The sequence below is a fragment of the Muntiacus reevesi genome, chromosome 10, assembly GCF_963930625.1.
Source record: "Muntiacus reevesi chromosome 10, mMunRee1.1, whole genome shotgun sequence".
In the NCBI taxonomy this organism is placed as follows: Eukaryota; Metazoa; Chordata; class Mammalia; order Artiodactyla; family Cervidae; genus Muntiacus; species Muntiacus reevesi.
Window position 1 is genome coordinate 8,480,461 of NC_089258.1, and position 13,483 is coordinate 8,493,943.

At 55.7% G+C, this 13,483-nt stretch overlaps 2 protein-coding genes across 2 annotated transcripts in view; one reads left to right on the forward strand and one right to left on the reverse strand.

Annotated features, from left to right (window-relative positions):
- The window catches only part of DNAI1 (dynein axonemal intermediate chain 1), a 67,549-nt gene extending 56,826 nt beyond the window's left edge, over positions 1-10,723 (forward strand). Inside the window, exons 14-20 of the mRNA XM_065947539.1 lie at positions 771-860; positions 988-1,075; positions 1,625-1,704; positions 3,714-3,862; positions 3,968-4,067; positions 7,205-7,390; positions 10,625-10,723. Coding sequence (XP_065803611.1) covers positions 771-860; positions 988-1,075; positions 1,625-1,704; positions 3,714-3,862; positions 3,968-4,067; positions 7,205-7,390; positions 10,625-10,723 — 792 coding nt within the window. The remainder of the gene's footprint in view (positions 1-770; positions 861-987; positions 1,076-1,624; positions 1,705-3,713; positions 3,863-3,967; positions 4,068-7,204; positions 7,391-10,624) is intronic.
- Positions 10,724-11,008: 285 nt separating this feature from the next.
- ENHO (energy homeostasis associated) lies at positions 11,009-13,087 on the reverse strand. Its single transcript, XM_065947161.1, has 2 exons — positions 12,717-13,087; positions 11,009-11,782 (listed from the first exon to the last, which is right to left on the reverse strand). Exon 2 carries the CDS (start codon positions 11,650-11,652, stop codon positions 11,422-11,424), a length of 231 nt encoding a protein of 76 aa, XP_065803233.1. The 5' UTR covers positions 11,653-11,782; positions 12,717-13,087; the 3' UTR covers positions 11,009-11,421.
- Positions 13,088-13,483: the final 396 nt, after the last annotated feature.

Consider the following 13,483-nt stretch of genomic DNA (forward strand, 5'->3'; position numbering starts at 1 on the left):
ATTCTGCCTGCAACGCAGGAGACCTGGGTTCGATCCCTGCATCGGGAAGATCCCCTGGAGAAGGGAATGGCAACCCACCCCAGTATTCTTGCACGGAGAATCCACATGGACAGAGGAGCCTGGTGGGCTACAGACCATGGGGTTGAAAAGAGTCAGACACAACTGGTCAACTCATATCACATACGCCCCAACCCCCCCATACCCCACCAGAAGAAAGGCTTGTCCTACATCCAAACGGATTCCCAGGAGTTTTTCTAAAGGAGCAAAAGGGGGCCTGCAGATGGGGGTGTCTGAAAGTTAAGATCACAATGGACACTGTCTTTCCCTTTGTAAACAGTATTTTTATACTTCATCCTCACCATCTCAGGTTTTATACATGGAATCCCACAAATGGAAGGGCTGGGGGCTTTCTGTTCCTCCCCCCATGTGGGTGAGGGTGGGAAAAAGTACGTATTTAAAGAAAATAAAATTTAATAACAAGTTTCTCTAAACAAACAAACAAAAAAGCAGGGCTCCTAGCAGCCAATGCAGAGAGGAACCAGGTACCTCCTCTGCTGAGCCCGGGGACCGGGGCAGTGCCTCAGGATGCTCTGGGTCGGGGAGGGGGGTGAGTGAGGAGGGAGGACGGGCCCATCACGGGACCCTAGGAAATGGGCTCCCAGAACTGGCTTCTGGGCCTCAGAAGGGTCCTCGAGTGAGCCCTGCTCTGCGCGCAGCCCTAACCCGGCGCCCTCGCAGGACCCCAGAGCTCACAGTGCGGGACGTTGCAGGTCAGGTGGCAGAAGGATGACATGGACCATAACCTCAACTTCTTCTCTGTGTCATCCGACGGCAGGATCGTGTCTTGGACACTCGTGAAGGTGCGTGTTTCGCAGGAAGGGTCACGCAGGGGTGAAGCTGGGAAGTGGGGGGAGCCAAATGGCAGGGGGACTCCAACCCTGCTGGTCCAGCCCCACCGGTGCGCCTCCCCTCCCTGTGTGACCGCAGAGCGAGCTGGTTCACATTGACGTCATCAAGCTGAAGGTGGAGGGCAGGACCACGGAAGATCTCGAGGGCCTGCAGATACACACAGTGGGTAGGAGCCCCTGCACCTCACCTCCGGCCCGGCCACATCACCCGGGCCTGGAGGTCTGGTCCTCTCTCTCTCTGCACACCCCCCTTCCCCTCCTGCCGGGTAGGAGGGGGTAAGGAGAAAGTCTGGTCCTGAGCAGTCTGCAGACCCTCCCTGTTTATGCAGATCAGGCCCCTGTTTACCCAGATCCCATCCCTGTTTACTCAATTCCTCCCCTGTTTATGCAGACCGTATCCCTGTTTGCACAGACCATATCCCTGTTTGCAGACCCCGTCCCTGTTTACCCTGACCCCGACCCTGTTTAACTCAATCCCCACCTTGTTTATCCAGGCCCCATTCCTGTCTGCAGAAGCCCTGGCCCGTGTGCAGAGTCCCAACTGCCGGGCTCTAGCAGCAGCCCAGGGACCCAGTTTCTGTTTGCCTGGCTGGCTCCGGCCCTCATAGGACCCAGACTCAGGCTGTCCCAGGGGAGGGCCTACTGGGTAGAGGAGGATGCTGGGGGCCTCCCTCCCTTCCAGAACTGGCCTAAAGTGGTTCCCTCTTCTCCCGAAGGCTGCGGCACTGCCTTTGACTTCCACAGAGAGATCGACTACCTGTTTCTGGTGGGCACAGAGGAGGGGAAAATCTATAAGGTGAGGCGGCGCTGCGCCGATGCCAGCTCCTTCCAGGGCCACCGGACCTGGGAGCATGTCGGTCTCTACAGACCATATTCGGATGAATCTCAGGGCTCATCAGTTCTAGAAGGCTTTGTGGAGAGAGAGAATGCATTGCTTTCTCTTTTTAAAAAATGTGTTTATTTTTAATTGAAGGATCATAGCTTTACAGTATTGTGTTGGTTTCTGCCAAACATCAACATGAATCAGCCATAGGTATCCATACACGTCCCCTCCCAGAATGCATTTCTTGAGCTGCTTGGGTGTTAGGAAGAGGGGCTGACTGCAGGAAAGGAGAGGAAGAATCTAGAGGGTGACTTTAGCCCAGCCCAGCAGCTTTCCCTCACGTCCTGCTCCCTGCCTGGGAGTGAAGGAGGTAGAGCTGGGCATGGGGGGGGGGGGGGGGAGGGGTTGCGGGGGAAGAGGGGGTGCTTGGAACATCCTGAAAAGACTTCCTAGAGAAGATATGAACTTGCGCTGAGCTTTGAAGGCTGGGTAACAAGAAAACCTATCTTTAAACACTGGGTTCCTCCCAGCTGGTGGCGGGGCGGAACTTCGTGGCCTGCTTTTGCAGGTCTCAGTGTTAGTAGGTGAACATCCTTCTGAACCTTCATCCATCCAGAAATAGCTCTGCTGCAAGCTTTTCTTAGGCGCAGAAACTCAGAATGTTAATTACAGGCAGCCTCCCGGGAGCCCCTGAGGCCCAGGCAGAGCCGATCTGAATGTAAAAGATGTCCCCACCCCCCTTCTCCGCCCCTCCATGTAGCTGCGGGAGACAGGAAGAGACCAGTCAGTCACTCAGTCTCCTGGAGGGAGGAAGTGAAGGGCACAGTGGCCAGGGCAGGAAACCAAATGAGAAATCTTGAGACTGGGACTTGTTCCTGGCTCTGCACTTGTTTTTCTGTGAGCAAATGAAAGTGAAAGTGTTAGTCACTCAGTCCTGTCTGACTCTTTGCGACCCCATGGATTGTAGCCCGCCAGGCTTCTCTGTCCATGGGATTCTCCAGACAAGAATCCTGGAGTGGATTGCCATGCCTTTCTCCAGGGGATCTTCCCAACCCGTTAGGGATCGAACTCAGGTCTCCCAGACTGCAGGCAGATTCTTTACCATCTGAGCTACGAGGGGAACCCCTACCTGAGAAAGGTGGGATGTTTACCACCGCTGCAAGGATTCTGTCTGTGGATTGCTGGTGGATCCAGGGCTCCATTGGCTTGTCCACAGGCCTCGGCATGGACACAGACTAGACCACACCTCCACCAGAACCCCTAGACCTGCTCTGCCTGGGCTCAGGGCTGTGCTGTGCTTAGTCGTTCAGTCGTGTCTGACTCTTTGTGATCCCCTGGACATGTGAGACACCAGGGAAGCCCCAAAATATTGGAGTGGTTGGCCTATCCCTTCTCCAGGGGATCTTTCTGACCCAGGAATTGAACCAGGGTTTCCTGCATTGGTAGTTTAGATGGTAAAGCATCTGCCTACAATGCAGGAGATCCGGGTTCAATCCCTGGATCGGGAAGATCTCCTGGAGAAGGAAATGGCAACCCACTCCAGTACTCTTGCCTGGAAAATCCCATGGACGGAGGAGCCTGTTAGGCTACAGTCCATGGGGTTGCAAAGAGTCGGACACGACTGAGTAACTTCACAACTTCACTTTCCTGCATTGCAGGCAGGTTCTTTATTAGCTGAGCTCCCAGGGAAGCCTCAGGGAGGAAAGGCCACTTCTGCCTGGCCTGGAATCTTCTGGGCAGACTTCCCTCATCCCCCAGGAAGTCTCCCCTGACCACCCAAACCCCAGTCCCTTAAACCCCTCCTTACTCTCTGGTTGATTTGAGAGTGAGAAGAACAGCCAAGAGCTTGGCCCCAGCTCAGCTGGGACAGTGAGGCAGGGTGGGGACAGAAGAGGAATCTTAGGATCTGACCCTCCAGAGCGCCCTGGGGAAGTGGTGGCTGACCGCTCCCACTCACGCGTCCCCATCCCCACCCCGCCCAGTGCTCCAAAGCCTACTCCAGCCAGTTCCTCGACACCTACGACGCCCACAACATGGCCGTGGATGCCGTGTCCTGGAACCCCTACCACGCCAAGGTGTTCATGTCCTGCAGCTCCGACTGGACAGTGAAGATATGGGACCACACCATCAAGTGAGGGGCCTGCCCTCCCTCGGGCTGCACCCTGGGCAGGGGCCGGCAGGGCTCTGGCACCGTGAACCCCCTGATCTCTCAGCTCTCCGCCCTTCCCCGCTGCAGGACCCCGATGTTCATCTACGACCTCAATTCAGCTGTGGGCGACGTGGCCTGGGCACCGTACTCGTCCACTGTGTTCGCAGCAGTCACCACCAACGGGAGGGTAAGTGCCCCTTTCCTGACCCTGCTGACCCCTTACTGAAGACAGGATGAGCATCTCAGCCGTCCCTCCTGGAGGGCCCACCCCAGGCCCAGGGCAGCTGGGGGAAGGCGGAACACAGGACTCTGTGTATCCTCAAGGGCCAGGCCACTCGGGCCCTGTCAAAAGAGGGGTCATTCAGGGACTTCCCTGGTGGTCCAGTGGTCATGAATCTAATGCGGGGGATACAGGTTCGATCCCTGGTCCTGGAAGATTCCACGTGCCATGAGGCAACTAAGTCTGTGGGCCACAACTGTTGAACCCACATGCTGCAACTACTGAAGTCCACATGCCTAGAGCCTGTGAGCCTCAACAAGAGAGGCCGCTGCAATGAGAAGCCCGCACACCACAACTAGATAGTAGCCCCATCTTGCCACAACTAGCGGAAACCCACATACAGGCAGAAGACCAGCACAGCCAAAAGTAAATAAATAAAAGAGGGGTCTGTCATCCCATGAGGCCTGGAGGAGAGAGTGGAGCTCTCGAAGGAGAGAGCAAGATGGGAGATAAGATCCCATGAGGAGGAGCTGTCTTCTCTGAGGGCCATGGGGAAGGAGCTACAGAGTGGTAGGTGCCAGCTTGATGTAAAGAGAAACTTATTAACCAGGGTCAATCTGTGGTCGAAATAGCATCTAAAAGGTAGTGAGGTCCCCATCCCTGGGAGTGTGCAAGCTGAGTCTGAGAGGGGAGATGGGAGGGGTCTGTGCAACAAAAAGAATTGGTGAAAGCTCAAAAACAGCTTGTGGGGAAATTTTTTTGTGGGAAAGTTTTTATGCAACATAATTTACTTATGGACTTTGAGGTAAGCTGAGAGGCACCTGCCAGGAAAGAATAGAATGTATTAAGGCATCACCCTTAAGTCAGTCATTTATTTGCTGAACAAATGTCTAACCAAGGGCCAACAGTGGCTCCCAACTACAGGCCAGGGCCTGGTGATTCAGGTGATTCACAGAGCTTATGTTCCAGTGAAGGGAAAGAAATAAAAAACAACAACCAAACCCCCGATAGAGTTAAGTGCTAGGCAGAGATCAAAAGAGGATGACGTGTGTACACCAAAGTTCACAGCAGCATTATTCATAATAGCCAAAAAAGTGGAAACAACCCAAATGTCTGTAATTGATGAATGAGTAAACAATAAGTACTCTACCCATAAGAAGTATTATTCAGCACTAACAAGGAATGTACTCCTGATACATGCTATATCATGGATGAATACTGAAAGCATGCTTAGTTTAAGAAGCCAGTCTCAGAGACTTCCCTGGCTGTCCAGTGTTTAAGACTTCGCCTTCCAATGCAGGAGGAATAGGTTTGATCCCTGGTTAGGGAGCTGAGATCCCACATGCCTCCTGGCCAAAAAGCCAAAACAGAAAACAGAAGGAATATTGTAACATCTTCAAGAAAAACTTTAAACATAGTCCACATCAAAAAATCTTTTAAAATATTAAGAATCCAGTCACGAAAGACCAAACATTTTCTGATTCCATTTATGCAGGTCTAGAATAGGCAAATTTATAGAAATAAAGTAGATTTGTGGTTGCTTAGGGAGAGAGGGGTTGGGAGAAAGTGAGTATGACTGGTAATAGGTATAAGGGTTCGTTTTGGGGTGATGAAAATGTTCTATACTTGGTTGTGGTGATGGTTACATAACTGTGAATATACTAAAAAATGGGAACTGTATACTTTAAATGGGTAAATTGTATAGTATATGAATTATATCTCCACAAAGCTGTTATGGGGCTTCCCTGATAGCTCAGATGGTAAACAATCCACCTGCAATGCAGGAGACCTGGGTTCCATCCCTGGGTCAGAAAGATCCCCTGGAGAGGGGAATGGCTACCTATTCGTGCCAGGAAAATCCCGTAGACAGAAGAGTTTGGCAGGCTACAGTCCATGGGGTTGCAAAGAGTCAGACATGACTGAGTGACTAACACTTCCATTTTCAAAGCTGTTATATCTTTAAAAATAGAGTGATGCAAATGGAAAGGACTGGGTGGTCTCTTAGATGAAGTGATCAGGGAAATCTTCTTTAAAGAGGTGACATTCAAGTAGAGAGCTGGGTCACACAAAAGGGTCAGGTGAAGATGAGTGAGGCCTTCCAGACAAAGGAACCACTAGTGCAAATGCCCTGAGGGGAGAACAAGCTGGAGAGGTTTAAGGAACAGGAAGTTAGGGTGGCCGGGATCTAGTAGGCAGAGGGCTGAGAGCCTGAGATGAGAGCAAATGGTGCAGAATCTAAAGAATCAGAATTTTTATGTAGCATACCCAGGGAGGCTATTGGAGGATTCCAGATTTTTAAAAGTTAAGTCTAGCTGCTACACAGAGGATGGATAAGAGAAGGGGAGGAGATGAAGCAGGAAGACCAGTTAGCATGCTGCATAGTCGTCTAGGCAAAACTTGCTAATGGTTTGGACTTACAGTGCAGTAAAAATAAGATCCAACATTTGTTCGGCACCTATATGACAAGCACTGTCCAAGCACCTGACATAAATTCATTTGGTAGAAACCCTGGCTCTGCCACTTACTGGCAAGTTAGGCTTAAGAGCCTCCATCTCCTCATTTATAAAATGTGGAAAATAACAGAACCTACCTGATAGAGTGGCTGTGACTATTGTAATTAGATGATGCAGCCAGGTAACATGCTTGCCCAGAGTCTAGTACATCATACTGCAGAAGTTGCTCACTTGTGTCCGACACTTTGCAACCCCATGGACTGTAGACCACCAGGCTCCTCTGTCCATGGAATTCTACAGGCAAGAATACTGGAGTGGGTTGCCATTCCCTTCTCCAGGGGATCTTTCCAACCTAGGGATTGAACCCGGGTCTCCTGCACTGCAGGCAGATTCTTTACCATCTGAGCCACCAGGGAAGCTCTAACTGCTCCATAAATGGCAGCTGCTATTACTGTTAATTCTGTAGAGATTTAAATTTTCTCCTAAACATTTTATTGTCATTCCCTCAACCATAGGAAAAACAAACAGAGATACAAATCGCCTCTCCTACTGCCTCCAGCTCCAGAAAGTCCAGGGGCAGTTCCTCTGGTTGGGAGCAGTGGGGACAGGGACCCCATTTCCCTGATTGTGCTGACACCTACCTCTTCACAGACCCACGTGTTTGACTTGTCCATCAACAAGTACGAGGCCATCTGCAACCAGCCTGTGGTGGCCAAAAAGAAGAACAAGCTCACCCATGTGCAGTTCAACCCCATCCACCCCATCATCATTGTGGGCGATGACCGAGGGCAAGTCACCTGCCTCAAGCTCTCACCCAATTTGCGAAAGATGCCGAAGGTACAGTCTTGGGGAATTCGGGCTGCCACAAAAGAAAGTCTCCAGGATGGTGGGATGGTGGGGAGGCGGGTGGTTGGTGAGAGAAAGGGGAGGAGTCAGGGGATAGCCCCAGGTTTCTGGCTTTGGAGGCCCAGGGTAAGGGTGGTGTCATTGTCCAAGTGAGGAGCATAGAAGTAGGTCTGGAGGGGAAGAGATGGGTTCTGACACGCTGAATCTGAGCCCCAGGTGGAGACAACAGGTAAGCAGGTGACTACAGTCCAAAGTCTGGGGGAAGTACATGGGCATCATTGGCTTGCTTGGTGTTATCCAAGCAGGGGCTCGAGGCTTAGTTTCCGGTCATTCGCTGGGCTTGCACAGAGCTTCAACCTCAATGGTCCCTGAACTGGGAGCTGTGGGTCCACACAGGAAGCAGGAAATGAGCCATGAGGAGGGTAACTAGGTCAGTAGCTAGGCAGTCCTCCTTTTGAGCTCTGGTTCCTTTCTGGGATCTAGAATGATCCAGAGATCCTGGCCAGAGCCCAAGGGCTCTGAATACAGGCCACAGAGCCCAGAGCCATGACCTCAAAGTCTAGATCTCAGAGTCCTGATTCACACTTAAGAACCCAGACTTTAGAATCCAGAGCCCAAGGGTTCAACTTAAAAATCCAAAAGCCTAGATCCCAGTCCTGTCCATCTGGGTGCTAGGAGAGAATTTGCTCCCTGCTAGGTTCTGAACCAGTGTCAGAGCTGAGCTGGGGCTGAGCCACATTACCCTGATGACTGTACCCCCCGGGTTGCCATTTGAGGCCTTTACTTGCAGTTTGAGGAAACAGCAGGGGCCTCTTTCAACTGCTGACACCTGCCCCCATGTGCCACCACCAAGGCAGGCGCCACTGCACTAACCCTCTCACGCCAGCCTGTCCTGTTCCCCACCATGGCCAGGGAGGCAAGGGCTGGGGTTTTGGCCGGGCCTGTAATTGTAGCCAGCTGGGGGAGGGGGTGGACTTGGCTATAAATACTCAGAAGGCTGCTGAGTGCCTGCAGCTGTGGCCCAGAGGCTGTGGTGGGCTGGGGGTGGGGTGGGAGTTGGGGGGGGGGGGGGGGTTGGGCGTGGTCTTAAACTCTGCTAAGCCCTGCTAGTTGGCCTCCAGGAGCCTGAGGAAGGCAGTACAATTTGTGGAACAGATAAAATCTGCTCTTGATTTAGTGAGGAGCAAGACCCAGGCTTAAGCTGGTAGAGTTGGATAGCCCCGTGGGAGGGATGGTGGTGACCTCTGGGGGCTGGGGGACAGCCATCACACGTTGAAGGCAGTAGATGTGGCGGGAGGCCTACCTTGCCCGCTCTGACGCAGAGAGGCAAGGGTCTTCCACAGTCTTAACTCCTCAGAGCAAGGGTCAGCATCAATATCTCTGAGAATCTGAGGACATGGGTACCTGGGAGTCAGAGAACCTGAGCAGGTGACAGCTGGGGGCTAGTTCTTGCATGGACTAGCAGTTCCTGTGAAACTGCCACCTGACTCTTCTCAGCAGCCAAGTGACTCGGGCCAGAGGAAGTCCTGTGGGCATCCCTCCTGCCCCCCTCTGCAGGCTGCAGTCTCCCTGATCTCCCCAAGAGGGCTGGGCCACAGAGGCCTGACTGCCAGCCCAAGGAGCGTCCCATGACTGGTGTCAGAGCCCACCAAAGGTCAAGGCCTGCTTTCCCCAGCTACTGTCTAGATGACAACTGTAGCTCAGAGAGGCAAGGAACCTGCCCAGAGTCATATAGAGAGTTAACAACTAAAAGCCAGGCTTCCTGACTCCCAGGAGATGAGGTGAGGGTGAAAAGAGAACATGAGGTTAACCTGGGAGAGAGAGAGGGAAGAAAGAAAGAGACATCTTTGTCCTCTGCCTCACGAGTGTCGGCGTGAGCGGGGCAGGGGCAAAGGCGCTGTGCCACGAGGGGAAGAGGGAGACAGATTTGGAAACAGGTGCAGGAGTCACGCCAGGAGGAAATCTGAGCTCCACCGGGTGTCGGCAGCCAAGATGGGCCAGAAAAGGGCCTGCGGGCCCCACCTCTCCCCCCACTTCACAGCCATGGCCAGATCCAGGCTGGGTCCCCAGCAGGCAAGACTGGGGCAGGTGCCAGCGAGCCCGGGGCACAGGTGGCTGAGAGGGCAGGGGGCTCGGGCACAGAGGGAAGGCGAGAAATGGCAGTTCCCCCAGCCCAGCCTGCACCCCGCTGCCTGGACTGAAGGGAGGACGGCCCTGGTGCTGGTCTGCCAAGGAGCTCTCAGGCCTGGGAGTCACACACACCCAGGGGCCCAGCACGTTTTCTCAGGGCCCAGCTTACCAGCGAACGGATGAGAGTGCCCTGTAGGCAAGTGAGTGTGTGTGTGTGTGTGTGTGTGTGTGTGTGTGTGCGCGCGCGCGCGCACGGTCATGTCTGACTCTTGTGGCCCCACGACTAGCGTGCCAGGCTCCTCTGTCCATGGGATTTCCCAGGCAGTAAGTTGCCATTTCCTACTCCATTGGATCTTCCCGACCCAGGGGTCGAACCCACGTCTCTTGCGTCTCCTACATTATCAGGCAGATTCTTTACCACTTCGCCACATGTGAAACGCCGTGACCAGGGGTGGGGGTGGGGTCATTAATTCAAGACCCGCTGTTCTCGGGGACAGTCCCAGCTGAGGACATCTGGAACCACATGGGACGTGCCATCTGCCCTCCTGACACCCTCCCCCACCTGGGAATAACCGACACAGCAGGCCTGGCCCCAAATGGTACCCCACTCCCTGCCTGAGCTGGGAGTACTGGGTAAGAGCACCTGTGGCTTTGTCCACACTTTCCCTCCACAAACACACACACCTTAGCTCCTTGTTAGGACTCAGCCAGAGACCTTCCTGTAGGAAGGGTGGTCCCAACCGGTAGAGGTCTGGGACTACAGCTCTTCCTGGCTTGACCCCGTCCCTGCTGCCCCCACCATCAGGATTCCATGTCCATCTGAGGTTCAGAAACAAGACTTGGATGGTTCTTCCAGGCCTTAGCTGGGCCCTGGTCATCGAATGTGAGACGGGGAAGGATCCTGCAGAGGTTGGGGGAGGCAGAGGTCTGGACGCTAACCAGGAAGGAGAGGGAGGCAGGGGTCCAGAAGCTAACTGGGAGGAGAGGGCACAGCAGTGCTGGGGTAAGCTGGGCTGAGGAGGTGATGCTGGGAGGTGACGAGAGGTGGCCCCTCCCTTACCAGTCCTCCCTACTGTGTACTTCTCTTCTCCCCAGGAGAAGAAGGGCCAGGAAGTACAGAAGGGGCCAGCTGTGGAGATCGCAAAATTGGACAAACTGCTGAACTTGGTGAGGGAAGTGAAAACCAAGACCTGAGGGCCTGGCCTCCGAACCTGGCCCATGTCTTGAACCTAGTACTTGCAGCCCCTGATCCCAGTACCCCAGCCCAGCCTTAGTACCCAGTATGTGTCTGACACTACCCCTGATCAGGTCCCAGCCCCCTGCTCTGGCCCTGGTCCCATCACCTCACCCCAGGGCTTGGTCCTCAACCCTGTTACCCTCGCTTACTTTGCACAAATAAACCTGTCTGGAAGTCCACCCACATCTTTAATTTTGCTACAGCAGGGCCCCCAGGAAGAGGAGAGAATCTCAGCGTAGAGCCTTAGATCCATTTATTATCCAGCAAACGGTAGGAGGACCAGAGGAGGGGCCCAGCCTGGACACCCTCCCATTATTGCCGTGGATTCTAGTTTGCTTCCCCAACCTTGAGGGCCGAGAGGCGCCTGGCCTAGGGGGAGGGTGGACCCCACCCCCGACCACCGCTGGGATGGAGCAGAGTCCAGATGGCCCTGGCCCTAGCACCAACTCATGAACCCCTGCCCCAGGCCTGTCTACCTAGGGCCGGCAGGGCCCCTCTTTGAGCCAGGCCGACCAGACACTGGGCGGCTAGGTCTAGTTCCACACAGGCTGAACTCTGAGTTCTGGACCCCAGGCCGGCTGAACCCTGGGATCCCGATTCCAGGTGCCAGGTGGGGTGGACTTAAGTCCCAGACTCCGGGCTAGGCCAGGGGCCTTCAGGGCTGCAGCAGGTAGCTGCCTTCATGGCTGGGCTTCTGGGGCGGGGGCGCCTTCTCAGGACAGGGGCCAGGGCTGGAGTTGGGACTGGATTCGGAGAGGGAGTCGATGTTGGCAGAGCGCGAGTGGCAGGCCCAGCAGAGGATGACCCAGAGCAGCAGCAGCAAGAACCCGACGAGGCCGTTGCAGATGATGGCGATGAGGGCCCCCTGGGAAAGGGCTGCCCCCATGACGGGCACACCCTCAGACGAGCACAGGCTGAGAAGCTGCCTCAACGGCAGGACCCATGCCGAAGCAGGGCGCTGGGACAGCCGGCCTTCCACACAGTCAGTGATCCCTGGGCAGTGGAGATGTCTGAGCCTGTGGGGGTACACAGCAGAGGCAAAGTATGGTGAGAAGGAAAGGGGAGGGTGAGGCCGAGGGGGAGAGGGTGGAGAAGACAGCCCCCTCCGAGACCTCCGGGCTCCCAACAGGTCTAAACACCCCACAGAGCCAGGGCCTGGCTCTGGGCACCTGGATGGAGGTGTGGCCCCAGTGGGGAAGCCGGAGTGGGCATGGCCTGGACCTGCCCACTGAACGTCCAGCCCTCAGAAGAACTGTAGGAGTGGGTGGGCTTGAGGAAGCCCAAGGCCTTGAAGGATGGGCACTGTGACCAGCTTTGGTGTGGCCTGGGCACCTCCCTGCTCTCAGGACTTCAGCCAACTGGCCCAGGAGACCTCCAGAGGCGCCAGCTCACACAGAGGGAACTTTGTGGAGGCCTGGCAGGCGTGTGTGGGTCTGTGTGCCCAAAACCGTGTACCTAGCTAGGTGCGCCTGTCGGAGAGGCTGTTTCGCCAGGCCAGGTGCGTGCGTCTCTGTGTCTGGCTCTTACTCTGTCCCTCGGTTCTTGCCTGGATGTGCGCCTCGGCCTCTGTATACCCAGCTCCGGTGTGTACCCATCTGTAGCTCTCTTTATACCTGTCTCTCTTATGTGTCCCCATCTCTGAGTCCTGAGCGTCTCTCGTGTCTCCTTTCTCTCCTAGTCTCTTTCTCTGTCTCTCTCTGGATCGGTCTCTGTATGCCTAGGTCTCCTGTGGCTCTCGTCTCTCTTTCTCCCCGCTGCGTGTCCATCTGTCCTCGTGGACGTGTCTCTCTCCCCTCTCTGTGAGGTCTCTCTAGTTCTCAGAGCGTCTCTCGCGTGTCTGTCTTTGTGTCTGACTCTCTTTCTCCCCGGCTGTGTCTCCGAGTCTTAAGCCTCTTTATCTCCGTCTCTGGTTCTCAACCCCCATGCCCGTGGTGGGTGGGCCCCTCTTACCTGAGTTAAGCCCGGTGCGCGCCCGCGGGAGGATCCGGGCTAGCGGGATGCTGGGCGCCGAATGATGCTCGGGAGCCTGCGGGCGGGGGGCAGCGGGAGGCGGGCAGGGGTGACGTCCCCTCCCCCGACCCTCCCCCTCGGCAGCGCAGCCTCCGCCGGCCGCTCCCGCCGCGGCGCGACCGGGGCGGCCTCTGCCGCGGGCGGTCTGCGGCGAGCGGCCACCTCCTCCCCCTGGGGCGGCGCCTCCTCCGCGGCCGCGGCCGCTCGCCTGCTCGCACGGCGGCGCTCGGGTGGCGGCGGCGGTCTGGGCGCGGGGTTCGTCTAGGCTCGGCTGCGTTCGGCTCCGTTCGGCTGGGCTCGACTGGTCTCTCGGCTAGGCTCGGCCAGGCTCCGCCGGCCGCAAAAACAGCGAAGGAGCCCCGCCTCCTGGGAGGCCGCGGCCGGCGGCTTGCCGGAGGAGGAGCCATCCCTCGCCTCTGCCGCTATTTAATTGGCTGCCCGTGCCAGGCTCCCTTGCCATTGGTTGTGCCCTAGAGCAGACTGGCCGGCCCCTTGTGCGGGCGGGGGCGGCGGTGGGAAGAGAGCTGAAGGGGCTATTCAGTCTGGATCCCTCCCCCGGGGCAGGGGACAGGAGCGGGACCCGCCTCTCTGCGGGGATTTCTTGCACCTACCTCACCAGGAAGAGCTGCACACCCAAAAGCTGAGAAAGGCCAAAGCCTCTGTATCCCTCTACTTGAGGGGACCACCCCTTCATATCTGCGAGAGGT